The 26,788-nt window shown below is 34.6% G+C and overlaps 1 protein-coding gene across 1 annotated transcript in view; it reads left to right on the top strand.

Moving 5' to 3' along the window:
- Positions 1 to 26,788, top strand: part of Notum (palmitoleoyl-protein carboxylesterase notum) — a 97,358-nt gene that overhangs the window by 5,383 nt on the left and 65,187 nt on the right. Inside the window, exon 2 of the mRNA XM_089108090.1 lies at positions 9,062 to 9,191. Coding sequence (XP_088964216.1) covers positions 9,062 to 9,191 — 130 coding nt within the window. The remainder of the gene's footprint in view (positions 1 to 9,061; positions 9,192 to 26,788) is intronic.

Genomic DNA, 26,788 nt, shown 5'->3' with positions numbered 1-26,788 from the left:
AGGCAACTAGACCCCCACATTTTTTTTTTATATCAGACCACAAATTTTGGTCGGATATATCCGACCAAAATTTGTAGATATCTGTTTTGTTTAGCATTGTTGTAAGGTCCACTAACTATACCTTTGTGGGTGACATAACTCCCCACAGGTTATTGGGAAAAGGCTGTAAGTTATGGAGTTTGCCCTTTGTTTACATATTGTATTTGTTATCGAAAAATATACATAACTTTTCAAGGGGAATTTTCTGCGGGGAAGGAATTTACAGGAGGTAATTTTCCAAGGACGGGAGAGGGAGTAACATTAAAACAAAACAAGCAGAAATTATTCCGTATATGAAAGGGTTACCCCCTCCTCAACGCCTTGTTCTTTGTGCTAAAGTTTGATTTTGTATCCTAATTCTTTAAGAACAACTGTCGAAATACAAGGGCCATTGATTTAGAATTAAATAAAAAAAACAAGTTTTTTTAACTGAAAGTAAGGAGTGACATTAAAACTTAAAACGAACAGAAATTATTCCGTATATGAAAGGGACTGTCCCCTCCTAAACGCCTCGCTCTTTACGCTAAAGTTTTTTATTTTTTTAAAAAGTAAAGTTTTAAGAAAGAGTCAAAATTTGTTGTAAAGAGCGAGGTGTTGAGGAGGGGACAGTCCCTTTCATATACGGAATAATTTCTGTTGGTTTTAAGTTTTCATGTCGCTCCTTACTTTCAATTTAAAAAACTTGTTTTTTTATTTAATTTTTGAACGTTTTTGAATAAATGCAGGTTTTGATCTTGGCTCACCGTACGTGAATAATTAAAACAAAATTTTCATATTAATTTAGTTTTATTTGGTTAAATGGCTTTCTCGAAAATTGTTTAATTTTATTTACGAACGCTTTTATTAGTAATAAATATACGTAACTAACGAATTAGCTTAGGTAACGAACTTCTATATTCATATATTTTTAATACATTTATTAGGGGGTTCGGCCCCTAGTCAATACCTTGCTCTTTAAGCGAAAGTTCGAATTTTGTTCCAATTCTTTAAAAATGACCGCTTAATCACGAAGGCCGTTAATTAGAATAAATAGCCCTTATGAAAGTACTAAAAAATCTTTGGCTTAGAGAGCGAGGCATTGACTACGGGGTGAACCCAATTATATATGTAATATTTTCTGTTCGTGTAAAGTTTCGATGTTGCTGCTGTTGCAGTTGAAATACTTGTTTTTTTATATTAAATTTCTGATCTTTTTTTAAATAATGCTGGGAAGTCCGGCGTCCCCTTCATAGCAATGTCCCTTCCCCCATGAAAACTTCCTTCATGGAAAGATCCTCCCACATAACCCCCGACCCACCCTCCCCCCACTACGAGGAAAAATCTCCCCTGAAAACGTCTGTATACTTCCAAATAACCAATACTATATGTTAACATTGGGTAAAGTTCATAACTTTCAGCCCTCCTCCCGGGAAGTTCGGGGGATTGAGTCATCCTAAAAGAAATACCTAAAATATTTTCAAACATGCTGAACAAAATGGCTATCTCAAAAGTTTGATCAGGTGACTTTGGGAAAAAATGAGCGTGGGAGCGGGCCTAGTTGCCCTCCATTTTTTTGTCACTTAAAAAGGGCACTAGAACTTTTAATTTCCATTCCAATGAGCCCTCCCACGATATTTTAGTACCACTGGGTCGATACGATCACCCCTGGGGAAAAAAACAAACAAATAAACACGCACCCGTGATCTTTCTTCTGGCAAAAAATGCAAAATTCAATATTTTTGTAGATGGGAGGATTAAACTTGATAAAACCTATATATTTGACATCAGCATTGAAATCCGATTCTTTTGATGTATCTATTTGTATCAAAATACCATTTTCTAGAATTTCGGTTACCATTGAGCCGGGTCGCTCTTTACTTACAGTTTGTTACCGCGAACTATTTGATAAGGTGCTGTTTGAAGTACTAAAAAACTTTAACATAAAGACCAAGGAATTGAGGTGCGGATTCCCTCACATTTGGAATAATTTGTATTTGTTTTAAGTTTTAATGTTGTTCCTTACTATAAATTGAAATATCTTTTTTAAAATTTAATTTTAAAAGTGAAGAAACTTCAATGACGTATACCGGAAACATTTTGGGGGACATTTCGTTGCTTTGAGGCACTTCAAATACATTTTCGAAGCATAAAGGCAAAAATAAGGTGACTGTTTCAAGCAAGGGATTAAGCTACAGAGGCTACGGAATCTTGTTGATTTAGGCCCCTAGCCCCCTAGAAACCTGACTGGTACAAACCTATCTGTCCTAGAATCTTACCCTCTCCCTTAGTTTCCGTATTTTGTAGAATTCATTTTCCTCTGAATTCACTCCGTCAAAAAAAACATCCCTCCCCTGAGATTATGTTCCTATGTACGCGCTTGGAGGAAGAGAAGAAAGAGAGATGGCGGGGGTAGCAACAGAGCTGGATCGTTACTGCTCTAGCTCGTTGACTGGAAAAACTCAAATTTTTTGTTGTTACAGCACATACAGAATAGATTGAAACGTTGATTGTATTTCAAATGTGGCACAAATCAAATAGTTCGTGGAAACGAACTGTAAGTAAGGAGCGACCGGGCTCAATAGTAACCGAAACTCTAAAAAACGGAGTTTTGATAACAATTAAATAAAACAAAACAAGTTTTTTTTAACTGAAAGTAAGGAACAACGTTAAAACTTAAAACGAACTGAAATTATTCCTTGCATGAAAGGGGCTGTCCCCTCCTCAACGCCTCGCTCTTTACGATAAAGCTTCTCATTAGTTAAAAAAAATAGAGTTGTGCGAAAATGAAACATTAATGTAAAGAGTGAGGTATTAAGGGGGGGACAACCCCTTTCATGTACGGAATAATTTCTGTTCGTTTTAAGTTTAAACGTCGTTCCTCACTTTCAGTTAAAAAAAACTTGTTTTTTTTTTATTTAATTTTTGAACGTTTTTGAATTAATGTAGGTTTTGCTTTTGGCTCACCGTAATGAATAATTAAAACGAAATTTGAATATTAATTTTACTTTTATTTGGTCAAATGGCTTTCTCGAAACTTGTTTAATTTTATTTACGAACGTTTTTATTAGTAATAAATATACGTAACTTACGAATTAACTTACGTAACAAACTTCTATATTCATATATTTTTAATACATATATTAGAGGGTTCGCCGCCTAGTCAATACCTTGCTATTTAAGCTAAAGTTCTTTAAAATGACCTTTAAAATGACCCTTAATTCTTTAAAAATGACCCTTAATCACAAATGCCGTTAATTAGAATAAATAGCTCTTATGAAAGTACTAAATAATCTTTGGCTTAAAAAGCAAGGTATTGACTAGGGGGTGAACCCAATCATATACGTAATGTTTTCTGTCGTTTTAAGTTTTGATGTTGCTCCTTACTTTCAGTTAAAAACTTGTTTTTTTTATATATAATTTCTGATCTTTTTTAAATAATTCTGAGAAATCCAGCGCCCCTTCATAGGAATGTCCCTTCCCCCATGAAAACTTCCTTCATGGTAAGATCCTTCCACAAGATGAAACTTATATATTTGAAATCAGCATTAAAATCTGATTCTTTTGATGTATCTATTGGTATCAAAATTCCGTTTTCGACAGTTTCGGTTACCATTGAGCCGGGTCGCTCCTTACTTACAGTTCGTGTTTGATAGATACATCAAAAGAATTGGATTTTTTTGCTGATTTAAAATATATAAGTTTCATCAAGTCTAGTCTTACCCATCAATAGCTACGAGCCTGAGAAAATTTGCCTCATTTTTGAAAAAAAGGGAAACACTCCCGAAAAAAATAGCATGGGAGGGGGCCTAGTTGCCCTCCATTTCCTTTGGTCACTTAAGAAGGGCACTAGAAATTTTAATTTCCGTTTGAGTAAGCCCTCCAACGATATTCTAGGACCACGGGGTTGATACGATCACCCCTGAAAAAAAAAAAAAACACACGCATCCTGGATCTTTCTTCTGGCAAAAATGCAAAATTCCACATTTTGTAGATAGGAGCTCGGAATCTCCACAGTAGGGTTCTCTGATACGCTGAATATGATGGTGTGATTTTCATTAAGGTTCTATAGCTTTTAGGGGGTCTTCCCCCTTCTTTCGAAAATCAGCCAAATTTTCTCAGGCGCGTAACTTTTGATAGGTAGGACTAAACTTGATAAAACTTATATATTTAAAATCAGCATTAAAATGTGATCCTTTTGATGTATCTATTGGTATCAAAATTTCGTTTTCTACAGTTTCGGTTACCATTGAGCCGGGTCGCTCCTTACTTACAGTTCGTTGCCACGAACTATTTGATAGATACATCAAAAGAATAGGATTTTTATGCTCATTTAAAATATATAAGTTTCATCAAGTCTAGTCTTAACCATCAATAGCTACGAGCCTGAGAAAATTTGCCTTATTTTTGAAAAAAAGGGAAACAGCCCCAAGAGTCATAAAATCTTTATGAAAATTACACCATCAGATTCAGCGTATTCGAGAACTCTGTTGTAGGTATCAAGCTTCATCTGCAAAAATGTGGAATTTTGTATTTTTTACCAGAAGAAAGATCACGGATCTGGGTTTATTTGTGTTTTTTCGTATGTTTTCTCCATGGGTGATCGTATCGACCCAGTAGTCCTACAATTTTTACGAGAGGACTCATTCGAACGAAAATTAAAAGTTCTAATGACCTTTTAAAGGGACCAAAAAAATTGGAGGGCAACTAGGTCACCTCCGCGCTCATTTTTCCCAAAGTCACCGGATCAAAATTTTGAGATAGCGATTTTGTTCAGCATAGTCGAGATATTTAATAACTATGTCTTTGAGAAAGACTTGATCCCCCACAGTCTCCGGGGAAGGGCTGCAAGTTGTAAACTTTGCCCATTGATTACATATAGTATTGGTTGTTATAACTATACAGACGTTTTAGGGGGGTTCTGGCGGGGCGGAGGGGTAGGGGGGATTAGGTTACGTAGGAAGATCTTTACATGGGGGAAGAGAATTTTCATGAAGGAGATGAACTTTCAGGGGGAGATGGATTTCCAAGCATTATTTAAAAAACAATAAAAAATTAAATGAAAAAACAAGTTTTTTCAACTGAAAGTAAGGAGTAACATCAAAACTTAAAACGAACAGGAACTATTACGTATATGAGAGGGTTCGTCCCTTCGTCAATACCTCGCTCTTAACGCTAAAGGAGCAAGGTATTGACGAGGGGTGAAACCCCTCATATTACGTATATAAGTAAGCTCGCCCTCTCGTCGATACCTCGCTCTTTACGCTAAAGTTAGAATTTTTTGGAAATAATGGCCGATATAAGCAATAATGTGTTTGTTTTATTTTCCGGTCAATCTTAGCATTTAATTTTACCTTAAGCAGCTTCATAACTATGATTTTTATGTAATAATAAACCAAAGATATTGTATGTCTTCGGCTTGTGGTTGTTATTAAATAAAAAAAACCAGTTTTCTCCAACTGAAAATAAGGAATAACATTTAAACTTAAAAAGAACATAAATTATTACGTGGGCTATATCTTATAAAAATCTTTTCTTCTATTCATTTGAGAATTGCTGAACTTGTGACTTTCATCTTCATAAAAATGGTTTCGACCTCTTTGTCCGTTTTGCTACTGTGCCTTACAAAATTAGTTCCGCAGGTATCGATAATTAGTGGGAGAATCTTTCCATGGAGAAATTTCTCGTGGGGTAGGGAATTTTCCATGGAGGGGGAGCTGGATTTCCTGACGTTATTTAAAAAACGATCATCAATTAAATAAAAAACAAGTTTTTTCAACTGAAAGTATGAAGCAACATTAAAACTTAAAACGAACAGAAAATATTACGTAGCCTATATGAGATGGGTTGCCTCTTCTCAATAGCTCGCTCTTACGCTAAAGTTTCTTTTTAAATTTAAAAAGAGACTATTATTCCAATTAAACAGCCTTTGTGATTCAGGAGTCATTCTTAAACAATTGGAACAAAAATCAAACATATGTTATTATTATAAGGTTATTATTAGTTGAAAAAAAAAAGTAAAATTAATATGCAATTTTCGTTTTAATTATTCATGTACGGTGAGCCAAATTCAAAACCTGCATTAATTCAAAAACGTTCAGAAATTAAATAAAAAAATAAGTTTTTTTAACTGAAAGCAAGGAGCAACACTAAAACTTAAAACGAACATAAATTATTCCGTATATGAAAGGGGCTGTCCCCTCCTCAACGCCTCGCTCTTTAAGCTAAAGTTTTACTTTTCTCGCAACTCCACTTTTTAAAACAATAAAAACTTTAGCGTAAACAGCGAGGTGTTGAGGAGGGGACAGCCCTTTCATATACGGAATAGTTTCTGTTTGTTTTAAGTTTTAATGCCGCTCCTTACTTTCAGTTAAAAAAACTTGTTTTTTTATTTAATAAAATCTAAGAACGTGTTCAATGCTTATTTATTAGAAATACAATTACAGAAAAATTATTAAAGTACGAAGATTAGCTTGTTTCAGAATCAAAAGGGTGACAATATGCCAAAGAATAGAATTTGAGCAGTAAAGTTATCCCCCTCCTGAAACTTCTTAGGCTGGGACATATGCAGGAATTCACTACAGGTAGGACCCACAACTTGGTGGGGTATTAAAATTTGCCTGAAACGTAAACAGCAGGTAATTTATGTGAAAATTAAAGGGAAAAAAGGGAAACCTAATAAGAATAATGAGATCTTTAGGACGGATAAATATACTCCTGCTTAAACGCCTAAGTAAAGAGATCATCTCCTCTTAATATAAACAAGCTGAGCTATTTTTAGAACTGATATTACATATACTTTTGTTTCCATATTTTTTTTAATACGAGAACTTGCGTTGCGTGGGAAATTCCATTTAGAGAAGAACTGCTTCAAGCATGGATCTACACATTGGATTTTCAAAAAGGGGTATAATTGAAGGTATACTACTTTTCAAAATCTTTTATACCCCTTAAACTTTTCAAAGGCCTATCCAACAGGTTCATTAGTTCCAAATGATTTAACAAAGGACACCGCTAAGTACTGACGTGCTACTGTGCAGTGCAAGGGGTTTTAAAATCCCAGTAAAATTGCCTAACTTTTATCTTTTAAACTTTTCAGATTTTCAAGACATTTTTTGTTTGAGCAAATAAAGAAAGCATTGGAAAACACACTATTTTCAATTTTTTGTTTTTAATTTTCCTTTATTATACAAATAAGATTGGAAAACACACAAAATGTCTTTTTTTTACCTCAGACGGATATGGGAATGGGGGGTAAGGCTAAGAAAAAGGTAGCTATGTATGTTGAAAGGTTGGAATTGAAGGTTGCTCATTTGAGCCAGACGAACATTCATAAAGTATAAACATTACTTTTTGCTCTAGATTGAAAGGGGGGAGGTGGCAACTGAGGAATATGCTATTACGTGATATTTGTATAATCAAAAGGGGGATGTTGACATATGATTTTTAAATTAGGGGGGGGGGGGGTGAAAGTTGTTCTTTTTAGCAGGTAAATTTTCACGTCGCGTAGTTATAGCAGATTCATAGTTATTTTAGAGTGAATCTAAAAGTCAGTCGCAAATGGAAAAACTATTAATCAGTATGCAAGTACTTCAAGTTAATTTTTGGCACATCTGTATTTTGTTTTAATAATCCATTCCAGGAAGCCAGATTGTGGAAAAGTCCTTTTTGAAGCAAGTTAGAATTCTATTTTATTATAGATTTTAGAGAACAAAGGGATGTTCTAAACCAAACACATCTCTGGGTATGTCCAGGGATTTCAAAGGGGAATAATAAGAGGGCAGCTGGCACCAGCTACCTTCTAGCACTTTGCTGAAAACTGAACGAAGTTGAGTTTTTAGGGAATTGAAATTATTTAGTAAAATATTTTGTTTTCATTCTGGGTAAAAGACTATTAAGAGCATTGCGAATTATTGTTTTATTTTCTGCAGGCTACTTAAGAATTTTTTGTTCCTATATAGTCTTGTTTTTCTGTGTTTGTTTTGTGTTTTCAATAAAGCGCTAGTTTATCAAGATTGCTTTATTAAGAGCATTGCGAATTATTGTTTTATTTTCTGCAGGCTACTTAAGAATTTTTTGTTACTATATAGTCTTGTTTTTCTGTGTTTGTTTTGTGTTTTCAATAAAGCGCTAGTTTATCAAGATTGCTTTATTAAGAGCATTGCGAATTATTGTTTTATTTTCTGCAGGCTACTTAAGAATTTTTTTGTTCCTATATAGTCTTGTTTTTCTGTGTTTGTTTTGTGTTTTCAATAAAGCGCTTGTTTATCAGGATTCTATAAATATAAGTAAAAATCACAGGCCAGTTTATTTGAAACTATTTTTCAAAAATATTTTGAATGAACTTCAAAGCGTTATTTTTTGTTTGTTTTGACTTTTAACTTCGCTTAGACAGAAATTCCAAAATTACAGTCGTAGACAGAAAACGGTTTAACTGCCAATATTGAATCTAAGCTGTAACATCGCATGTGGTTGGGGCGGCATACTTTTTCCTACTACAGGAGACGTTTGGAACAAACACGAAACACTAGGCTTAATAAATATTTGTGATTTTACAGCACTCATATGGTGAAAGCAAATTTCCTGTTGGAAAATTTAGCCTTATTAAGAAATTAGTTGTATATTCTGTTTGGAGTGGACGAACTTCCTTGCCATACGACTGTCATTAAAGCCTTAAGCTATCAGTTAAATTTCCTAGTGATTATCACAGTTTGCGTTGTTACTCATCTGCTAGAACATACTTTTGTAAAATAAATTGAAATTTGCATTTCAAAAATGCGAAAATTGGTGAATTCATTTATTAATATCTAATAAAAAAAATTGCAAAAAGAATTCTGTGACATTCTTTGGTGAATAAAAGCTGTTCAAAATGGAACGGATTAAGATAAAAATTTCAAAAAGTCCAAAAACAATTTTACAACATGTTACAAATAAATCACTATTACGCAATCAATTGGTCTTTGTTTATCATTTAAGCAACCATTTAGGTCTTAATACAAACTTTTTCAATCTATGAAACAATGAGAAAACCGTTCTTTTTTTTTAGGTTTCTTTTGTGGACTTTGGTTATTTTTATCACAACTGGCGGAATCAAGGGTAGGCCGAATACAAGACGCTTGGAAAACTCGGCCGACAGATTGTTATCGGCGGCAAATGTGAGAAGCTACTATCAGCAGGTATCTTCCACGCCTATTGTCTGTCTCTTGTAATGAGAAATAAGGATGAGTGTTATTTTTTTCTTAAGCGATGGAAAATTATTTGTTTTAGTTTAAAAATGCATGACTGCCTTAATGCGATGCTGTCCTCAGGGAAATAAGTACAATTTTTTTATGATTTTAGTTGTTTCGAAACGAAAAAATAATTGAGCTCAAAGAGGGTGCACTTCATAAATAATACTTTCGAGAGTGGACCAATAGCCCAGATTAGTGCCTGAGGAGGCGTTCTCAAGATCCTAGGCTAAGGGTGTATCCAGGAATTTGTTGTTTTTTTGGTACTTATGTACTAGCTATAACATACGCGCCATATTATACAGGGAAGATGCTTAAGAAACTAGTCAAACGGGTTTCTTTCAATAGACTATTGGATTGGAAACCGTGGTTTGTCATTGCGTTTACAATATTTTAAACTTTGTTTTAAGGTTTAGTGGGAAAAAGTACCTAGGCTGGGTTACGTTATGTTACGAATTTAATATATGCTATGCTTTACATATCCTCCCCCCACTCCTAATGTGCAAAAACATAGCCGAAATTTGTTTCTAAACTATTATATTTTCATCCTATTTTGTTTTATTTCATTAGTATTAACCAAACTACTTTTCGCGTGTGTTACAGATAGCACCTAAGTACCTTTTTTTTGGGGGGGGGGGGGTTACAAAGTGTCAAAATTTATCAAAGTTTGCTTACATTCATTTTTTTTAATTTTTTACGAGTCAGACGAAACAAACATAGATTTTTTCACTCAAATTTGGATCTTTATTATTACCTTCTTTTTTTTTACCAAACTTAGGATCTCAGTAATTTCCTGAAGAAATACACTACATGTCCGAAGTTGAATAAAAACCGTTATATACTAGTAAATCAAATTATTGAGCAAACTGATAAGCATTTCCCTTTGTGGGCCAGACCATAATATCTAAAAGAATCCTTTATAAAACCTATCATTAGAAGGGCCATTAGAAAAACCGAATTTGAGAATTCTTTCGAGCCAATTGTCTCAATTGCCAAATTTCTTTATCTACTATAAACCATAACTTTTTTAAGCCCTATCGTGTAAAGGAGGAAAAAATAGGGCCATTTACATTGACGTTTTTCGAGAATCAGGCTTCTCTATATCTGTAGCAGGAGAAAACATAATGGGGTTGATAATGATGTCAATCTTATTGCACCTAATAAACGTAATAAGTTAAAGAAGAAGAAGGACGAGAGAAACAGGCGCGGATCCAGAATTATTTTTTTTTTTGGGGGGGGGGGCAAAATAGGTTGAACCAATAAACTTGCGTTAGGAGCAAGTTTAATTAACGTGAACTTCCGTTAATTAATTAAATTACACTACTTTAGACGACTTTAGGGGGGGTGCCCCCATCGCCCCCGATGGATCCGCCACTGGAGAGAAACCTGTATAATTAAAAACAAATTACGGAAATCAAATCGTCTATGTTTTAACAATATCAGCACGCATATCCGCAAGATGTTTTTGACAGTCCAAAATATTAACGTTTGTGGTTGGAGAGACATGCCCCCCCCCCAAAAAAAACCGATTATTTGCCTGGGCCTCAATCCCACTCCTACTGTGAAAATTTCAAGATGTTTTATTCCTCCTGTGTTATCTAATATATATCATCCTCCCTAATTGTTGGTTGTTCCTGTGAAATACGGAAAAAATATATGATACTCATTTCAATTGAATGAATAAAAAAAAAATCTTGTGGAATTAAAGGGTGAAGGTGAAACGTAAAACGAGCAAAAATTATTGTTTCTCAGTTTATGCAACATGCATAAAAAAAACTAGCAAAATAACGATTCATGATATTTCTCTATATTCGTAGATAGCGCTTTATTGAAAGTAATTAAAAATAAAGATTGCCAAAAAGAATATTTTTTAAAGAATGGCATAGAGCTATATTAAACCAAAGACAAGTAAAAATAAAAGCCACAAAATAATTCAAAATTAAAGCGAACAAAGCTTATTATCAAAGTATAATTTAAACCCAAAACAGACACAAATTAAAATGAATATCAGCCAAAATTAAAACGAACAGAAATTACCACAGGCAGAAGTCGGGGTAAAGCCTCTTGGCATTTTAAAGGCTAGAGCGTCATTTGCGCTTTACTGACAACAATTTTTATTTCAAGTGCCTTTTCTCGTGTTTATTGTAACACAAACAGCAAGACAACAACAAAAATTTACAGCTGAAGGCTAATCAGGGTTTACAAAATAAGAGAAATGCTACTTGTTCTCCTTTCTCCCAATCCAAACTTCTAAACGGCTGATAATGATATGTATGTACTTTCCCATTATATGGGCATATACAAGAAAACCAGTCACGAAAAACCCGTTTTTGACGGGTAAATTCAAGAAACGGCTTCAGAGTAATGCAATCCATAGCTTGGTCTTCATTGCGTATACGATATTTAAACTGTTGTTTTTTAGGGTTTAGGGGGGAGGTACCTAGGGTAGGTTAGGTTACGTATTTAATATATGCAATGCTTTAACCACTCCCCCCCATCCCCCAATGCGCACTATATATAGCCCAAATTTGTTTATAAACTATTATATATTCATCCTATTTTATTTTATTTCATTAGCATTAACCAAGCTTGACTTTTTAGAAGTGCCCATATAATGGGGAAGTACCCGATATGTATCTTAAAATATATGATATTCCTTTGTTAAAACAATGGCGAAAACACCAATAAGAAAGAAAACCACCATAATAACCAAGATTATCAAACAGTTTGCGGTAACGAACTGTAAGTAAGGAGCGGCACGGTTCAGTTATAACCGAAACTCTAAAAAAAACAACAGAATTATCATGCCAATAGATAAATCCAAAGAATCGGCTTATTATACTGGTTTTCAATATATAAGATTCGTTAAGTTTAGTGTTACCCATCAAAATTTACGAGCCAAAGAAAATTTGTTTTACACCCCCCCCCCCAAGAGTCGAAGATACTTAATGAAAATCGCACCGTCATATTCGCCTTATCAGATAACCCTACTGTAGATGTTTCAAGCTTCTATCTGCAAAAATGAGGACTTTTGTTGTTTGTTTTTTTTTTTTTTGCCAGAAGAAGGATCGCGAATGCGTGTTTAATTGTTTTTTTTTTTGTTTTTTTTTTGCGTCTGTGTTTCTCACAGGGGTGATTGTGTCGAATCAATGGTACTGGGGCATCGGGAAAGGTTATATTCGAACTGAAATTAAAAATTCTAATACCCTTTTTAGGCAACAAAAAAGATTATGAGGGCAACTAGCTCCCCTGCCCTTTTTTTTTTACCCAAAATCATCCGATCAAGGGTTTAAGATAGTGATTTTGTTCAACATAGATGAAAGATCCAATAACTGTGCCTTTGGTGATAAAATGACCCCACAACCCATGGGAAAAGGTCTTTAAGCTATAGAATTTGGCCATTGTTTGCGTATACTGTTTGTTATTAGGAAGTTTGCATACAGTTTTTGGGTGGGGGGGAATTTTCTGCTTAGAGGATTTTCCCGGGGGGGGGGGGGCAAATTTTCGGGGGTTTGAAGTTTTCAGGGGGATTTTATACTGGGGAAATTTACCGGAAGTCCTATACGAACTTATTTTTCTTTGTCTTACCTTCTCTTTGCCGACTCATTTTTCCGTCTAGAGATATTAAGGGTAATTGTCCGGGGTAAATTGTCACCGGGATCTAATTTTCTTAAGGATCTTTCCATGGGGGAGGAGGGTTCATGGGGGTGTAGCGGGATTTTCTGGCGTTATTTAAAAACCATTAGAAGTATTTTCAACTGACAATAAGGAGCAGCATCAAAACTTAAAACGAAACGAAATTATTATGTATATCAAGGGGGTTGCCCCCTCGCCAACACTTCGCTCTTTACGCTAAAGTTTGAATTTTGTCTCAATTCTTTAATAATGACTCCTCAAACAAAAGGGTTGTTTAATTAGAATTTTTTTAAAGTGTTAAAAAACTTAAGTGTGAAGAGCAAGGTTTGGAGGAGGGGCAAGCCCCTTGATATACGTTTTAATTTCCGTTCGTTGTTACTTTCAGTTGAAAAAAGAATAGCTTTTAAAATTTAATATTAAAAAGAACTAATAAAAGTGTACTGATTATTTAATATATATATATATTTAATATATATAAAAAATATTCGTTCCTGGAAGTCTTGACAATTTTTAATTTATTAGGTTTATAAAAGATAAATATTTAAAATATATTTTGTTTTCAGTAAAGAGCAAATGACGACCTGGCCTTTAGAAGGCTTGTGGGGCCTTAGCCCTACTCTTGTTCGGGCGCGTAATTTTATAGGGGACCGGGGGGAGGGGATAACTTCCCTCTCCAGACCCCAGTTTTCCCTCCCAGCTTAAATTTAGTTTTTTCAGAAATCTTGTCATAACTAAGTTAATCCTGCTTAATTCAGAGAAAAGGGTCAGTTTTCTTCCCTATTTCTTTGCATTTATGATGCTATATGGCTCGTTTTCATTTTCACTGTCGTTTTTACTTGATCTGGGAATTTGGTCCACATTTGCCCCCCCCCCAGGATTTTGACGAAATTACGCCCCAGCTCTTGTCTGTATTAATTTCTATCTGTTTTGAGCCCCAACTGTTTTATGACTTTATTTCTGATCGTTCATGGTTGAAAATTATTGTTTTTTTTTGTTGTTGTTTTTAATTGACATTGTTCTTTAGTGTTTAATGAAAGGAGTATTTATAAAAAAAAATTCCGGTTTTCTGATTAAGAAATAAAATTTTTGGTTTTTGTTTAAACTTTGGACAACGTTTTGCAACTAATTTTAATAATGGTTTATCAAATAATTATAGGGAGGGAAGTACTATACAAATGGATTGAAAATCTACATAATTTTTAGCCTTCTACACGGCTAACATCCTGACCCTCATCCAGCTGCAGCCGTAAATATAGACGAATATGATCGACCATTTCATCCACAGTTCATATAATTATCCAGTAAGCTTATCGCAGATCATTTCTGGTCTTCGTTCTCGGTGCGAACAAAAAGCTCCTCCCACTTCTTTCTGCATTAGCGGGTTAGTCTTTTTTCCGATTGTTTCCAACAAAGTGCATTATTCGTAATAGCGGGTTTCCACTTGTTTCCGATTAGATCACAGTCTGACTTGTCTACCCGTGAAAAGATCTGATGCCGCCTATGTTTCTATCTGCAAAAACGTTCTCTGGAGCACTTGCACCTTGGTCTGGGTTTTTATAATGGGTGAGATAGGGAAAGATCATACTGGATAATTATATAAACTGTGATTTCATCATAAGAATCTCATTGAATTATTTTTGGTTGTAACGGCTTATTTGTTTAAATAAATACATTTAGAGGTTATTTATAAAGGAGTTCTGTTTTCTTGTTTAAGAAAATAAACATAAATATACGATCTCAAGAATCAAAGCAGATTTGTATAAGGATTGAGGTTCGATTGGTTCAGAAATTTTAATTGAAATGCTTTTATGGTCTAAAATTTTAATCCAGATCAACGTAAAAAAATATTTGAAAATTGCCAACTAAGAATCAATTTAAACACGTTTTATTCCACAACTTATTGTCCTTGATAAGCTTCCCCTGAGGAGGTCCCGTCCAATGCTCCCCCCAAATTTAAATTGGATCCATTCAGCCGTTGATTTCCGCTCCAAGGATATTGCCGACAAGGCATTTTGATAACCTGGATGGACGTAGTGCCTTTTATTCACATCTACCCTTTCCTCCAAGCCACTATTCAGCACACACTCAGCGTCGCCCCGCTCAATATTGCCTAAATGTTTTAATGTTTTGAAGGACACAAGAAATTTCAATTTACAATCGAATGAACCCCCTCCTAAGTTTTGCAATCACTACCTCCATAGAAAGTATCCTGGTCAAAAGATAAAACATAAAATAATACATGAAGCCATAACCCTCTTTACCTTAGGCAGTACTAGTGCGCTGCGTATGACTGGCTACGCTTGAGCCCTTTAGAGAATTAAATTGCAAATTAAAAATTATCGGCATTGTAACCGATGAGACTATTGCAAGCCTTTCTTTTTTTCTGGTATTGGCTTTGTGTTGCAAAGTTTGAACTCTGACCAAAAAGTGATCTGCTAAACATGCGGTTGGTAGTTCCTCACAATTAAGCTCTTGAATCCTCTTTTATTTCACTCATATTATATCCAACGATTCAGTAGAAATTTATGAACATTTCCGCTAGAAAATATGATTACGCATGCTCCCCAGTCTTGCTTATAATGAGGCCTACGTATAATAAGGACACATGAATTTATTCGGGGATGGGGGCATTTTATCGAACTGGCTATTATTTTCGGCCCTAAGTTATGGTCAGAGTCCATATTTCTAGGGCTTTAGACATAATCATCTGCCCCCAACAAATTCATAAATTAAGCCTGTTATATTTCCTGAATACAATGGAATATTGGATAACATGTCTGTAAGACTGTGGGCCCATTCACATTTAAACTGGTCCCGTAAGTTTTTTGGGCAACTTTAAAGTACCAACGACATCAAAATGAAGATATATTGTGCCCCCTGGCTCCTTCTTAGATCTACTTGCACCTGAATACCGGAATTTTCTATTATTTTTCTTTTGCTTATTACAAGAAAATTTAGGTAAAAAGCTCTGCGCATAAGTTTTTGTTGACAGTGTTATTATAACGAACCGTGAAACAAAGCAGAAATAATCAGAAACTAATTTCGTAAATTTGAAGATGCTTTTGCTCGTAGCAATTCTAACATAAACAATTTTTTTGATCCCCAGAATGTTAATCACACTTTATTTCCTGTTTACGCAAATGGCGTGAACTGGATGTATTCATTTTCTGCTGATTTGTCACACACGTTCTTTATTTTCAAACTTGGCGCCCGCTAAACGTTAAAACTCCATAACGTTATATGGATGTCTTTTCCCCGAAAATTGAGTTTCGAAGTTTTCCTCATTTTTTAAGGCATATGTGATTGGAACACTTCCCCATAACCAATAAAAAAAAAATCACTTTTAATAACCTTGGTTCTTTAAAGTCCGGCCTCAAGATATGAAAATACAGAAAAAATCATGGGAGTCCTAAAGTTTTTGAAAATGAAAAGTTTTTACAGTCCTCCTTCTGGGAGACAGGACATGCACCAGATGGTTGCTTCTCGCACACATGACTGGTTCAATTATCAAAATTTTGATGTATCTTAGTGGGTGTTTTCTGGCTTTACTTAAGGTTGATCTTTAGGGTGGTGAAAGTCGATGTTTATGGTGATTCTTTGAGTTTTTAAACATTGCTAAAAATACTATTCACAGCAACAACTTAATACATTGAGCATTTCCTCTTTTCCTCCACCTTTTAAATTTGCCCAAGTAAATAAAGAACTTGTATCATTTAGAATTGAACCAGATGAAAGTCACTTTCCCTTGCATCTACATTAGGAGATGATTTGTATAAATTCTCGCTTGCAAAATTATACTATATGCAAATGGTCGATTAACTGCTTTAACTATGCGATAATGGATTGTCGCTACCACCTAAAATAATGCCTGAAAAAACTATACTAGTTAATAATATTCTATTTTATGTTCCTCGGTTAAGAAAAACTACAATACACTGCATGTGACAAGCTTAAGAATAGCAATTACTCTTCCTTCACGTGTTGTTCAACAAGAAGATTGCATCTATTTTTCCTCGCGTAACCTTAAGCACAAAAACATGGAGCTATAGCTAACATTAATATTATGTGCGTAATTAAGTCTCACTGATTGATGATTACCGAAGTATTTCGACTTCAAAGACACCGCGGGTCGGCGCCCAGCCGTCGGAAATCCGTGGCTATGTTTGACAAGTTTTCGAAATAATTATTCGGTGTGTAACTACTGCTTTTTTCTTTTATGTTATACAGACCAATTAATTATTTTAGTATATAATAAATAAATGGTCTTTAACTGACAATAATTTATGTCTTAGCTTAGTTCAGAAGTATTTTTTGTGTATCACATTCCCTTTCTTCTTTTTTCTTTCTTAGGTCTTTCTGATTAAAATACTTCCACGTCTTTCGATCAAATATGCGTAAGGGAAATTATTTCCAAGATAGGGGCCGTCAAAAGAGAAAAATTAATTATGGAACCAATCATGAAATGTTTTGGGGAAGGTATTAAACTGGCTAATTGATGATATTTAGTTGTTTGCATAGCCAATTTTTTCACTTATTCGTCTTTTTTTATTTGCCCCTGCGTTGGTCTTCTAAATCAAAACACACTGCATCAATTAACCATTAAAGGTTATCCTTCTTTTAACAACCATTTACTCAAACCAAAGCTACTTAATTACTCAAACCAACTAAAACTAGGTTGCTGGTTTGAGTGAACATTCCGCAGTTTTTAATTGAATGCAACTTATTATTTATTGGGCGAATGAATCAATTGTTTCCTAAGATAAAATACGATTCGACAACTCGTTATACAAAGGAAGTAAAAAACAAGAACCAACAATATCAACCAAGGTGGGTACAGGTCCAACACTTATGGGGTAGAGGTAAGGCCGGATGCAGGGGACGCGGGTTCAGGGTTTGACCACCACCCTTCTTGAAGTTTTTATCCCCCCTCCCATATAAACAAATTTCTGATAATTTTTTTAAAGTTTTTTTAACCATCCTGAAAAAAATACCCCCCCCCGAACGAAAATACTTGACACGCTCTTGGGGAGAGGGTTAACACAATATTTATTCAAGAGGTTAATAAAAAACGCTCTTAGGTTTCAGCCTTGTGCACGTTTAGTATTAAAACGTTGTGATTTCTCAGGTTCCCCATTTTCCAATTGTTTGCAAGGCTCGTTAGTAATAGCCTTGTAGGGGAATTCCATATTGCAGTTTCCCTGTGTGCAGATATAAATTTAATTTATTGCAAAAAGAAGCTTGTAACACTAATTGCATAATTAGTGCTCTCAATTTTGGAGATGTTTTATGAATTTATAAGAAACCGATGAAACCGATAAAGATGTTTTATGAATTTATAAGAAACCGATTAAAATCTTGGTGCATGATCAAAACTTTAAAAAAATTGGAGAGTAAACAAATAATGTTGACATAAATGTTAATAAAATTGGCACAAGTTATTCAGCAATAAGTGATTATGATACAAAAATAGCACAAAATCCTACGTTTGTATTTTTTTAACTCTTAAATCTAAAACCGGTTCGATCACTATTTTTGAACGGATGTTGATGCAATTGTGTCGTAATTCAATTTCGGGAAAGATACAGGTTATCTTTCTTGATATAACTAGATTAAAATGTGAGATCTATTTTGAAGAACTTTTTTGACATGTCGCGTTCTACCATGATGAGACTCTGGGCCAAAAATACAAGGAGGGGACCTTGTTACACACGAATTCCTCAAACGGACACTAGAACTCGCTCTTCCACGACCATTGATCCTATTTGAGCAGCCCTCAAGATAGCAGTTTTGGGGAGAGGTGGAAAACATAGAGCACTTGAATCAGGCCAGGCAGGACTACATTGGCTCTCAATCTCAAAATCTTAAAATATATTCACCTTTCCCCTAAGGTTTATCAAATATGGCATTTGTTCTTTTGCATAGAGGGATGGCCCTTGGAATCCAAAAATTTGTTTGAATAAAATCTCAGAGCAGTGCAAACAAACCAAAGCAATATCATGTTCCTAATCCAAATCACCAAGACACTTTTTCATTTCAAATTAGTCATTTGCATAATTTAGGATTTCTCCAAAATATTTCTTAAAAATTTATTTGAATACTTATTTATGAATCCTTTTATATAAAACTAGTAATTCTTACAAAAATGAGCTCTTGCCTGGGGGGTGCTTGGGGTTTGAGGCACTTTTGGAGACGAATTTTTAATTTGTCTCCGAAAAGAAAGACTTTTCTGATTTGAATTTAACTGCCGTAGTGTTCTGTGATGCCAAGTTTAGCCAAGATGAGCACACGTGTAGAAAGAGCAAGGTAGGGGGCCTGCTTGTCCTAAATCACTATTAGCTCTAGAAAGGCTCTAGAATTCATGATATCTGTTAGAAAAAGATCACTATTGAAATTGTACGACTACTGGCTCGTTATGGTTGCTGTGAAAAAAACTTACAAATTTTGTAAGTGGGCTCTTGGGCATCTAAAATTTCCTGTTGCTATATTTATCAGGTAATTTTTGGGGAATATCCCCCCCTCTATTTCTGATGTTTTACACGTTTACTTATGTTTAAAACTTCTTATGGGTACTTATGAACTTCATAACTTTTGCAGATAGTCGCTGTTAAGGCAAAAGGTCACTTTTGACATTTTCACACTTATGAGGTAAATGCCAAAATCCGTTTAATAAGCTAGCAAAATAGAGATGAGGAGGATGGATCTGTAATTGAACATACATGTTCCTGCTGATCCTCCTTTTGAATGCACCAAATACCGCGTCTTCATCAATTACCGTGTAAATGTAAAGAGCGAAGTGGGCTCAATGTGTTATTTTTTCTCTGACCAAGGCACTTCATGCAGAAGGAGTTGTAGTAGAAACTTCAAATGGAGCTCTTTTGATTGGAAATTGGCTTGATTGGTTCTAGTGCCCCTTAAAGAGTCAAAAGTGATTGGAGGGAAACCAGACCCCCCCCCCCACGCCCATCAATTACCCAAATACATCCAATCATAACTTTGAGGTAGCCATTTTGTTCAGTATAGTTGAAAAGTTCAGTAACCATGTCTTTGGGGATGTCAACCCCCCAGAGCCCTCGTGGCAAGGGCTTTAAGTTATGCAATTCGTCCATTATTTACATATGGTAGTTGTTATTAACCTTTAGTTTCTAAAAAGACAAAGGGCATTCAGGTGAGCCTCTCAGAGAATGTTGAGGGGAGTCTTGAACTAAATTTAAACACGTTATGTGCATGCGGGTTGTCATAAGGGCGTAACTCAGGTACGACTGAGTATATCAATCTGTAACTTTCAGGAAATGTTAATGGAGATGATCAATTGACCAAAAAGGCAATATTTGCACGCTACTACAACTGCCACTACTTCTACTACCCCTGCTACTACTACTACTATTAACACTAAAACTGCTGCTTCTTTAGCGAGTACCACCAAGGCTGAAGGCATTGAAGTGAGCATCTGAGGAAATGTTGAGGGGAAAGTTGAGCTAAATCAAAACAGACTATGTGCATACAGATTGTCAAAAGGGCGTATTAGCACTATTTTTGGAACGGCTTACCGTGTCAAGTTGAAACTTCCGGGCCATAACGAGGGGGATGTTCAACTGACCAAAACGCCACATGTACATGCTACTGCTGCTATTAATACTGTTACTACTACTCTTACTGCTACTTATAATATAACACTACTAATGCTGCTAGTGCTACTAATACTACAACTACTACTATGATACTAGTAATATTAAGGCTAAGCGTATGAAGTTGAAAATCTGAGAGAACATAGAGAGGAAATTTGAACTAAATAAAAACACACTATGTGTTTTCAGACAATGTTTAAACCGGAAGATCAATTGACCAAAAGAAAATATATGCATGCTACTACTAATACTACTATCACTACTATTTTTACTGCTGCTACTGCTACTACTACTACTACTACTATTCCAACTACTACTTCTATTGCAACTACTTGTAAAGCTAAGAAAATAAAAGAAAAAAAGGACACACCAGGTTCGGCACGCCGCACATCTCATGATTTATTTATTGTTCCTTATAATTTCATATACATCTCTGTTTATGCTATGTGGAAAAGTTTGCTTCCTCCCTCCATAATATAATTTTTCATGCCTGCCTAGGCTACTTTTGTCTTTCGGTGTTTTAGGAGTATGATCTTTTCCTACCTTGCATATCCCTCTTCTTCATTAGATCTTCATTTCCAGCCGCTTCCGAGGTGTTCTTTCCTTTCAAATCGCATAAAAAGGAAATGTACTATTTCTTTCTAAATAGGGAATACATAAGATGATAAAGGTGTTTTGACAAGATAACTTTGATTTATCTCATTTGGCATGCCAACTGAGATAAGACAGATTTCATGCTTATGGATCCTTTTCACCATTTATTAACTATCAAAGAATTACGATCCCAATAAGGCTGGTATATATCAGATACTATCACATCGAATTCGGCACATGCTATTTCTTTACCATGAAAGGAACCGCAGAGGGACGATTGACTATCAAGCTTGTTTTCTTTGTCAGGGGCTTGTACTCCCACTTTGGTGTCATCAGTAAGTTGACCATTCATACACTAAAATTTCGCTGTCTTGTTACTGAATAGATTTTTATCGCGCTATTTCTATCAAATGTATCCGCCGGATATCAGCTGAATGATGGTAAGGTTTTGGGATTAAAATGATTATTTTGTAGGAGGTGTTTTATGATAGTCTCTGATATGTCATTTCAGATTTTCCTTGAGGGGTATGGGAAGGGCTTCTATACAAAATTTTATGTCTATATATCAGGCGGGTGCACAAGGGTAGGCCTCAGGTCGCAGTACGAACCCTAAATCCCTTTTCCGGATTTCTGCACAAAAAGATGAGAAAAATTTACATGAAATCTGTGCGCACTTCTTAATTAAATATCAAATTTTGTTTTCTACTATTCCCCCCCCCCCCCGCCAAAAAATCCAGTGCACTACTCTGATACATACTGCATAGAACATTTACTGTATAAACCAATTGAAAATAGATGTGAGTTTATCTGGAGGGGGGAAGATAAACTTATGAAATGGTAACTACGAAAACTGCACTACCTCTCCAGCATGCGCGAACAAATTTAATTCAAATATTTTTATTCCTGTATATATATATATATATATATATATATATATATATATATATATAATATATATATATATATATATATATATATATATATATATATATATATATATATATATATATATATATATATATATATATATATATATATATATATATATATATATGGTTATGGTTCTTGTCTGTTAATCGAAACGCACTCAAGACTTTTGCTGTGTAAGATCTTACAGAAACCGGTGTTTCCCTTCCTTGATCGCATAAGATTTGCTTATTTTCAGTGAAAAAACTACGATGTATGCATGCTTTTATTAAATATTTAATATATAGAGGTGGTTAGGGGTCAGCTTAGGCTAGGTTGAGTTAGGTTTGGTATTTAATATAATGCGTTCTGCGCGGCCTGCTTTCCACAATCCTGTGTCGTAGTTTCCTTAATTTTGTTTTTAGAGTATTATATTATCACTATGTTTTGGTATATCAAACAGTTCGTGGTAACGAACTGTAAGTAAGAAGCGACACGGCTCAATAGTAACCGAAACTCTAAAAAAAGAATTTTGATACATATAGACATAACAAAAGAATCGGCTTTTTATGCTGATTTCAAATATATAAATTTTATTAAGTTAATTTACGTGCCTGAGAAAATTTTTGTTTTTTTGGAAAAAGGGGGAAACAGCCTCTAAAAGTCTAGTGATCTCAATGAAAATCACACCATCAGATTCAGCGTATCAGAGAACCCTACTGAATAGGTTTCAAGCTCATATCTGCAAAAATGTGCAATTTTATATTTTTGCCAGAAGAAAGACCACGGATGCGTGTTTATTTGTTTTTTTTTCAGGGGTGATCGCATAGAACCAGTGGTCCTAGAATATCGGAAGAAGACTCATTCGAACGTAAATAAAAAGTTCTAGTGCCCTTTTTAAGTGACCAAAAATTGGAGGGCAAATAGGCCCCTATGCGTAGCTATGCATTTGGGTATAATAACTATGCATTCGGGTATAACATGACCCCCCACAACCCCAGGGTAATGGTCTTTTAGTTATAAAATTTGCCCATTGTTTGCGCATAATATTTGTTATTGGGATGTAGGCATACATTTTTGGGTGGGGGATTGGGAAAATTTTCTGCTGGGGGGTCTTCCACGGGGGAATTTTCCATGGGGAGGGAAGTTTCCAGGGAGTGAAATTGTCAGGGTAAATTATACACTGGGGGAATTTGCCATAATTCTTATACAAAATTCTTTTTGTATGTCTTGCTTTCTCTTTTCCGTCTCAATTTTATGCGCGGATTGGTTGAGAGTAATTGTCTGGGGTAAATTTTCATTGGGAATGTATTGTCTAGAGGATATTTCCGTGGGAAGGGGGTTTATCCATGGAGGTGGGGCCAGATTTCTTGGTATAATTTAAAAACGATCAGAAATTAAATAAAAAAACAAGTTTTCTCAACTGAAAGTAGGGAGCAACATAAAAACTTAAAACGAACAGAAATTATTACGTATTTAAAGGGGGTTGCCCCCTCCTCAACACCTCACTCTTTCTGCTAAAGTTTGAATTTTGTCCCAGTTCTTTAATAATGACTCCTGAAACACAACCCGTTTAATTAGAACAATAAGACACTTTTTTAAAAGTATAGTTTTAATGTTGCTCCTTACTTTCAGTTAAAAAAACCTGTTTTTTTTTTATTTAATTTCATTAAAATTAAGCCAACTTCTTTTGAGTGCGTTCCGTTTAATAGACAAGTACCATATATATATATATATATATATATATATATATATATATATATATATATATATATATATATATATATATATATATATATATATATATATATATATATATATATATATATATATATATATATATATATATATATATATATATATATATATATATATATAAATAAAATATATATATATATATATATATATATATATATAAATATATATATATATATATATATATATATATATATATATATATATATATATATATATATATATATATATATATATATATATATATATATATATATATATATAATACAAAGAAAGAAAAACGAGCAAAAAAAGGGTTTAGATGAGCCAAATGAAAATACTGAAAAACACAACAAAGCGAATATTTCGGGAGCACAAACGCCTCTCTTCTTCAGCGCGAAACGAAATAATGTGTTCGCTTTGTTGTGTTTTTTCAGTATTTTCATTTGGCCTACAAAACCCCATTTTTGCTCGTTTTTCCATCTTTTCATGTGATGTCAGGCCAATGTGGTTTAAGAATATATATATATATATATATATATATATATATATATATATATATATATATATATATATATATATATATATATATATATATATATATATATATATATATATATATATATATATATATATATATATATATATATATATATATATATATATATATATATATATATATATATATATATATATATATATATATATATATATATATATATATATATATATATATATATATATATATATATATATACATTCCGAGGGTGAGGGTGTTTTCGGGGGGGGGGGGCATTTTCCAGGGGAGGGGGTAAATGCCGACCACTGTCCACGCCCCACCCCCAATAAATTAAGAAACGAGCTTTAGTTCTATTCCTATCATCCTTCGAAAGCTATATATATATATATATATATATATATATATATATATATATATATATATATAGCTTTCGAAGGATGATAGGAATGGAACTAAAGCTCGTTTCTTGAATTTATTGGGGGTGGGGCGTGGACAGTGGTCGGCATTTACCCCCTCCCTGGAAAATACCGCCCCCCCCCGAAAACACCCTCACCCCTCGGAAAATATCCCCACCCCCACCGCTGAAACCCCCCCCCCCCCGAAAAACACCACCTGGGGAAAATAAATCCCCCGCTGAAAATACCCCCCCTCCGGAATATAAACCCCCTCGGTATATACCCCCCCCCCCCGTGGAAAATAAGGCTTTCCCAATTTGAGGATTTTATTTGAGTTTTATTTTTTCAATTTCCGTAGGGGGAAGGAGTTTTGGTACTTGTGTATTATGGGCAACTCACTCAAGCTTTAAAGCTTGAGACAAAGACAAGTGACAGAATATATGGGAAATTTATGTTTCATTTAAGTGTTTTTTCCAAGTGTTAAGTGTTTTTTTGTTTTTTTTTTAATTACCGTTTTTCCAAGTATTAAGTACTATTATTAGGTTAATATAGTGTTTCATTTAAGTGTTTTATGATGATCGCTGATCAAAGTTTATGTTATTTTTGCCTTTCATTCATGTTATTTTACCATATTCATGGCCGTATATTTGGCTTTAAAATACACTTCTCTATCTATCTATCTAAAATGAAGAATACTTGTAAAAAACACATTTTGCATGCAGACCCGCCATACCTCCCCCCCCTAATATGCAAATCTATAGCCCAAATTTCTTTCTAATGTAACGAAGAAACTAACGAAAAAACTGGTATGTTCTCGAATTTTACACAGCGTAAACTTGAGTGAGTTGCCCATAATACACAAGTACCAAAATTTCTTCCCCCAACTGAAATAAAAAAATAAAACTCAAATACAATTCTCAAATTTGGAAAGCCTTATTTTCCACGGGGGGGAATGGTATTTTCTGGGGGGTATTTTTCGTGGGGGGTTATTTTCCGGGGGATATTTTTTGCAGGGGTTATTTTCCGCGGGAGGGGTGGGTATTTTTCGGGGAAGGGGGGGGGGTAATCTCCGGAGGAGCGGGGGGGGGAGTAAGTGCCTAGAAGCAGTTTAGGCTACAAAAGCAAGTTGATCAATAATACGAATATTAAAATATTCACGAAAGAAATTTCACTAGGTTTTCTGCCTGGAATTTGTACATTCATATTGAAATGGTTATAATATCCTAAATACGGGTATGATTCAAGAAACATGAGTTCATGTCCCATTTTCTGTCACACCCCTGTTCCATAACAACCCTAAGATGCTAAGAGAAAAGTGGTTTGATGCATAATGGCTTCAATTAAACGCCACATGAACTTGCGCTACGATGGGTGATTGCTGTGAGGGGACTAAATGAGGGGGCTATACCTGAAAAGCGGCAAATAGATGGGAATTATTTTTTTTCAATTGAATTTCTTAGTTGAAAGAAAACTATAACATTATGTCTAATGCATTTTCCTCCGTCATCAAGACATTGACGAATAAGCGCGAAACTAATTTAGCTTGGTCATTGAGATCCAAATTTATGGCAGTGTTTTAAATATATTGTGACTAATTTAATCTTCCACAGGGGGCTGGCTAATTTACCTACCCCACAAAGTGGCCAAATTCCTGGTCGACTCTCTCGTGTAAAATATCTTTTCAAACAGTTCGGGGTAACGAACTGTATTTATAACAATTGATGCATCAAAAGAATAGGAATTTTATGCCGCTTCCAAACATATGAAATTCATTAAGTTTAATGTTACTCAACAAAAGTTACGAGCCTGAGAAAATTTACCTAATTTTGAAAAGGGGGGGGGACACCTCCAAAAAGCATAATGAAAATATCGCCATCAGATTCAGCATTTTTGAGAACCTTAATGTGGATTTTTCAAGCTCCTATCTACAAAAATGTGAAATTTTTATTTTTTGTCAGAAGAAAGATCACAGATACATGTTTATTTTTCCCCAGGGGTGATTGTATCGAAGCATTGGTCCTAGAAGATCGAGAGAAGCTCATTCAAGCGGAAACAAAAGTTTTAATGCCATTTCTAAGTGACTGAAAAGAATTAAGGCCAACTTTCCCCCCTCCCACGCTCCTTCTCCTCCAAAGA

The sequence above is a fragment of the Artemia sp. Qi Xiang Cuo genome, chromosome 2 (genome assembly GCF_049724085.1).
Source record: "Artemia sp. Qi Xiang Cuo chromosome 2, ASM4972408v1, whole genome shotgun sequence".
Lineage (NCBI taxonomy): Eukaryota > Metazoa > Arthropoda > Branchiopoda > Anostraca > Artemiidae > Artemia > Artemia sp. Qi Xiang Cuo.
This window is presented reverse-complemented; position numbering and strand designations above follow the sequence as displayed.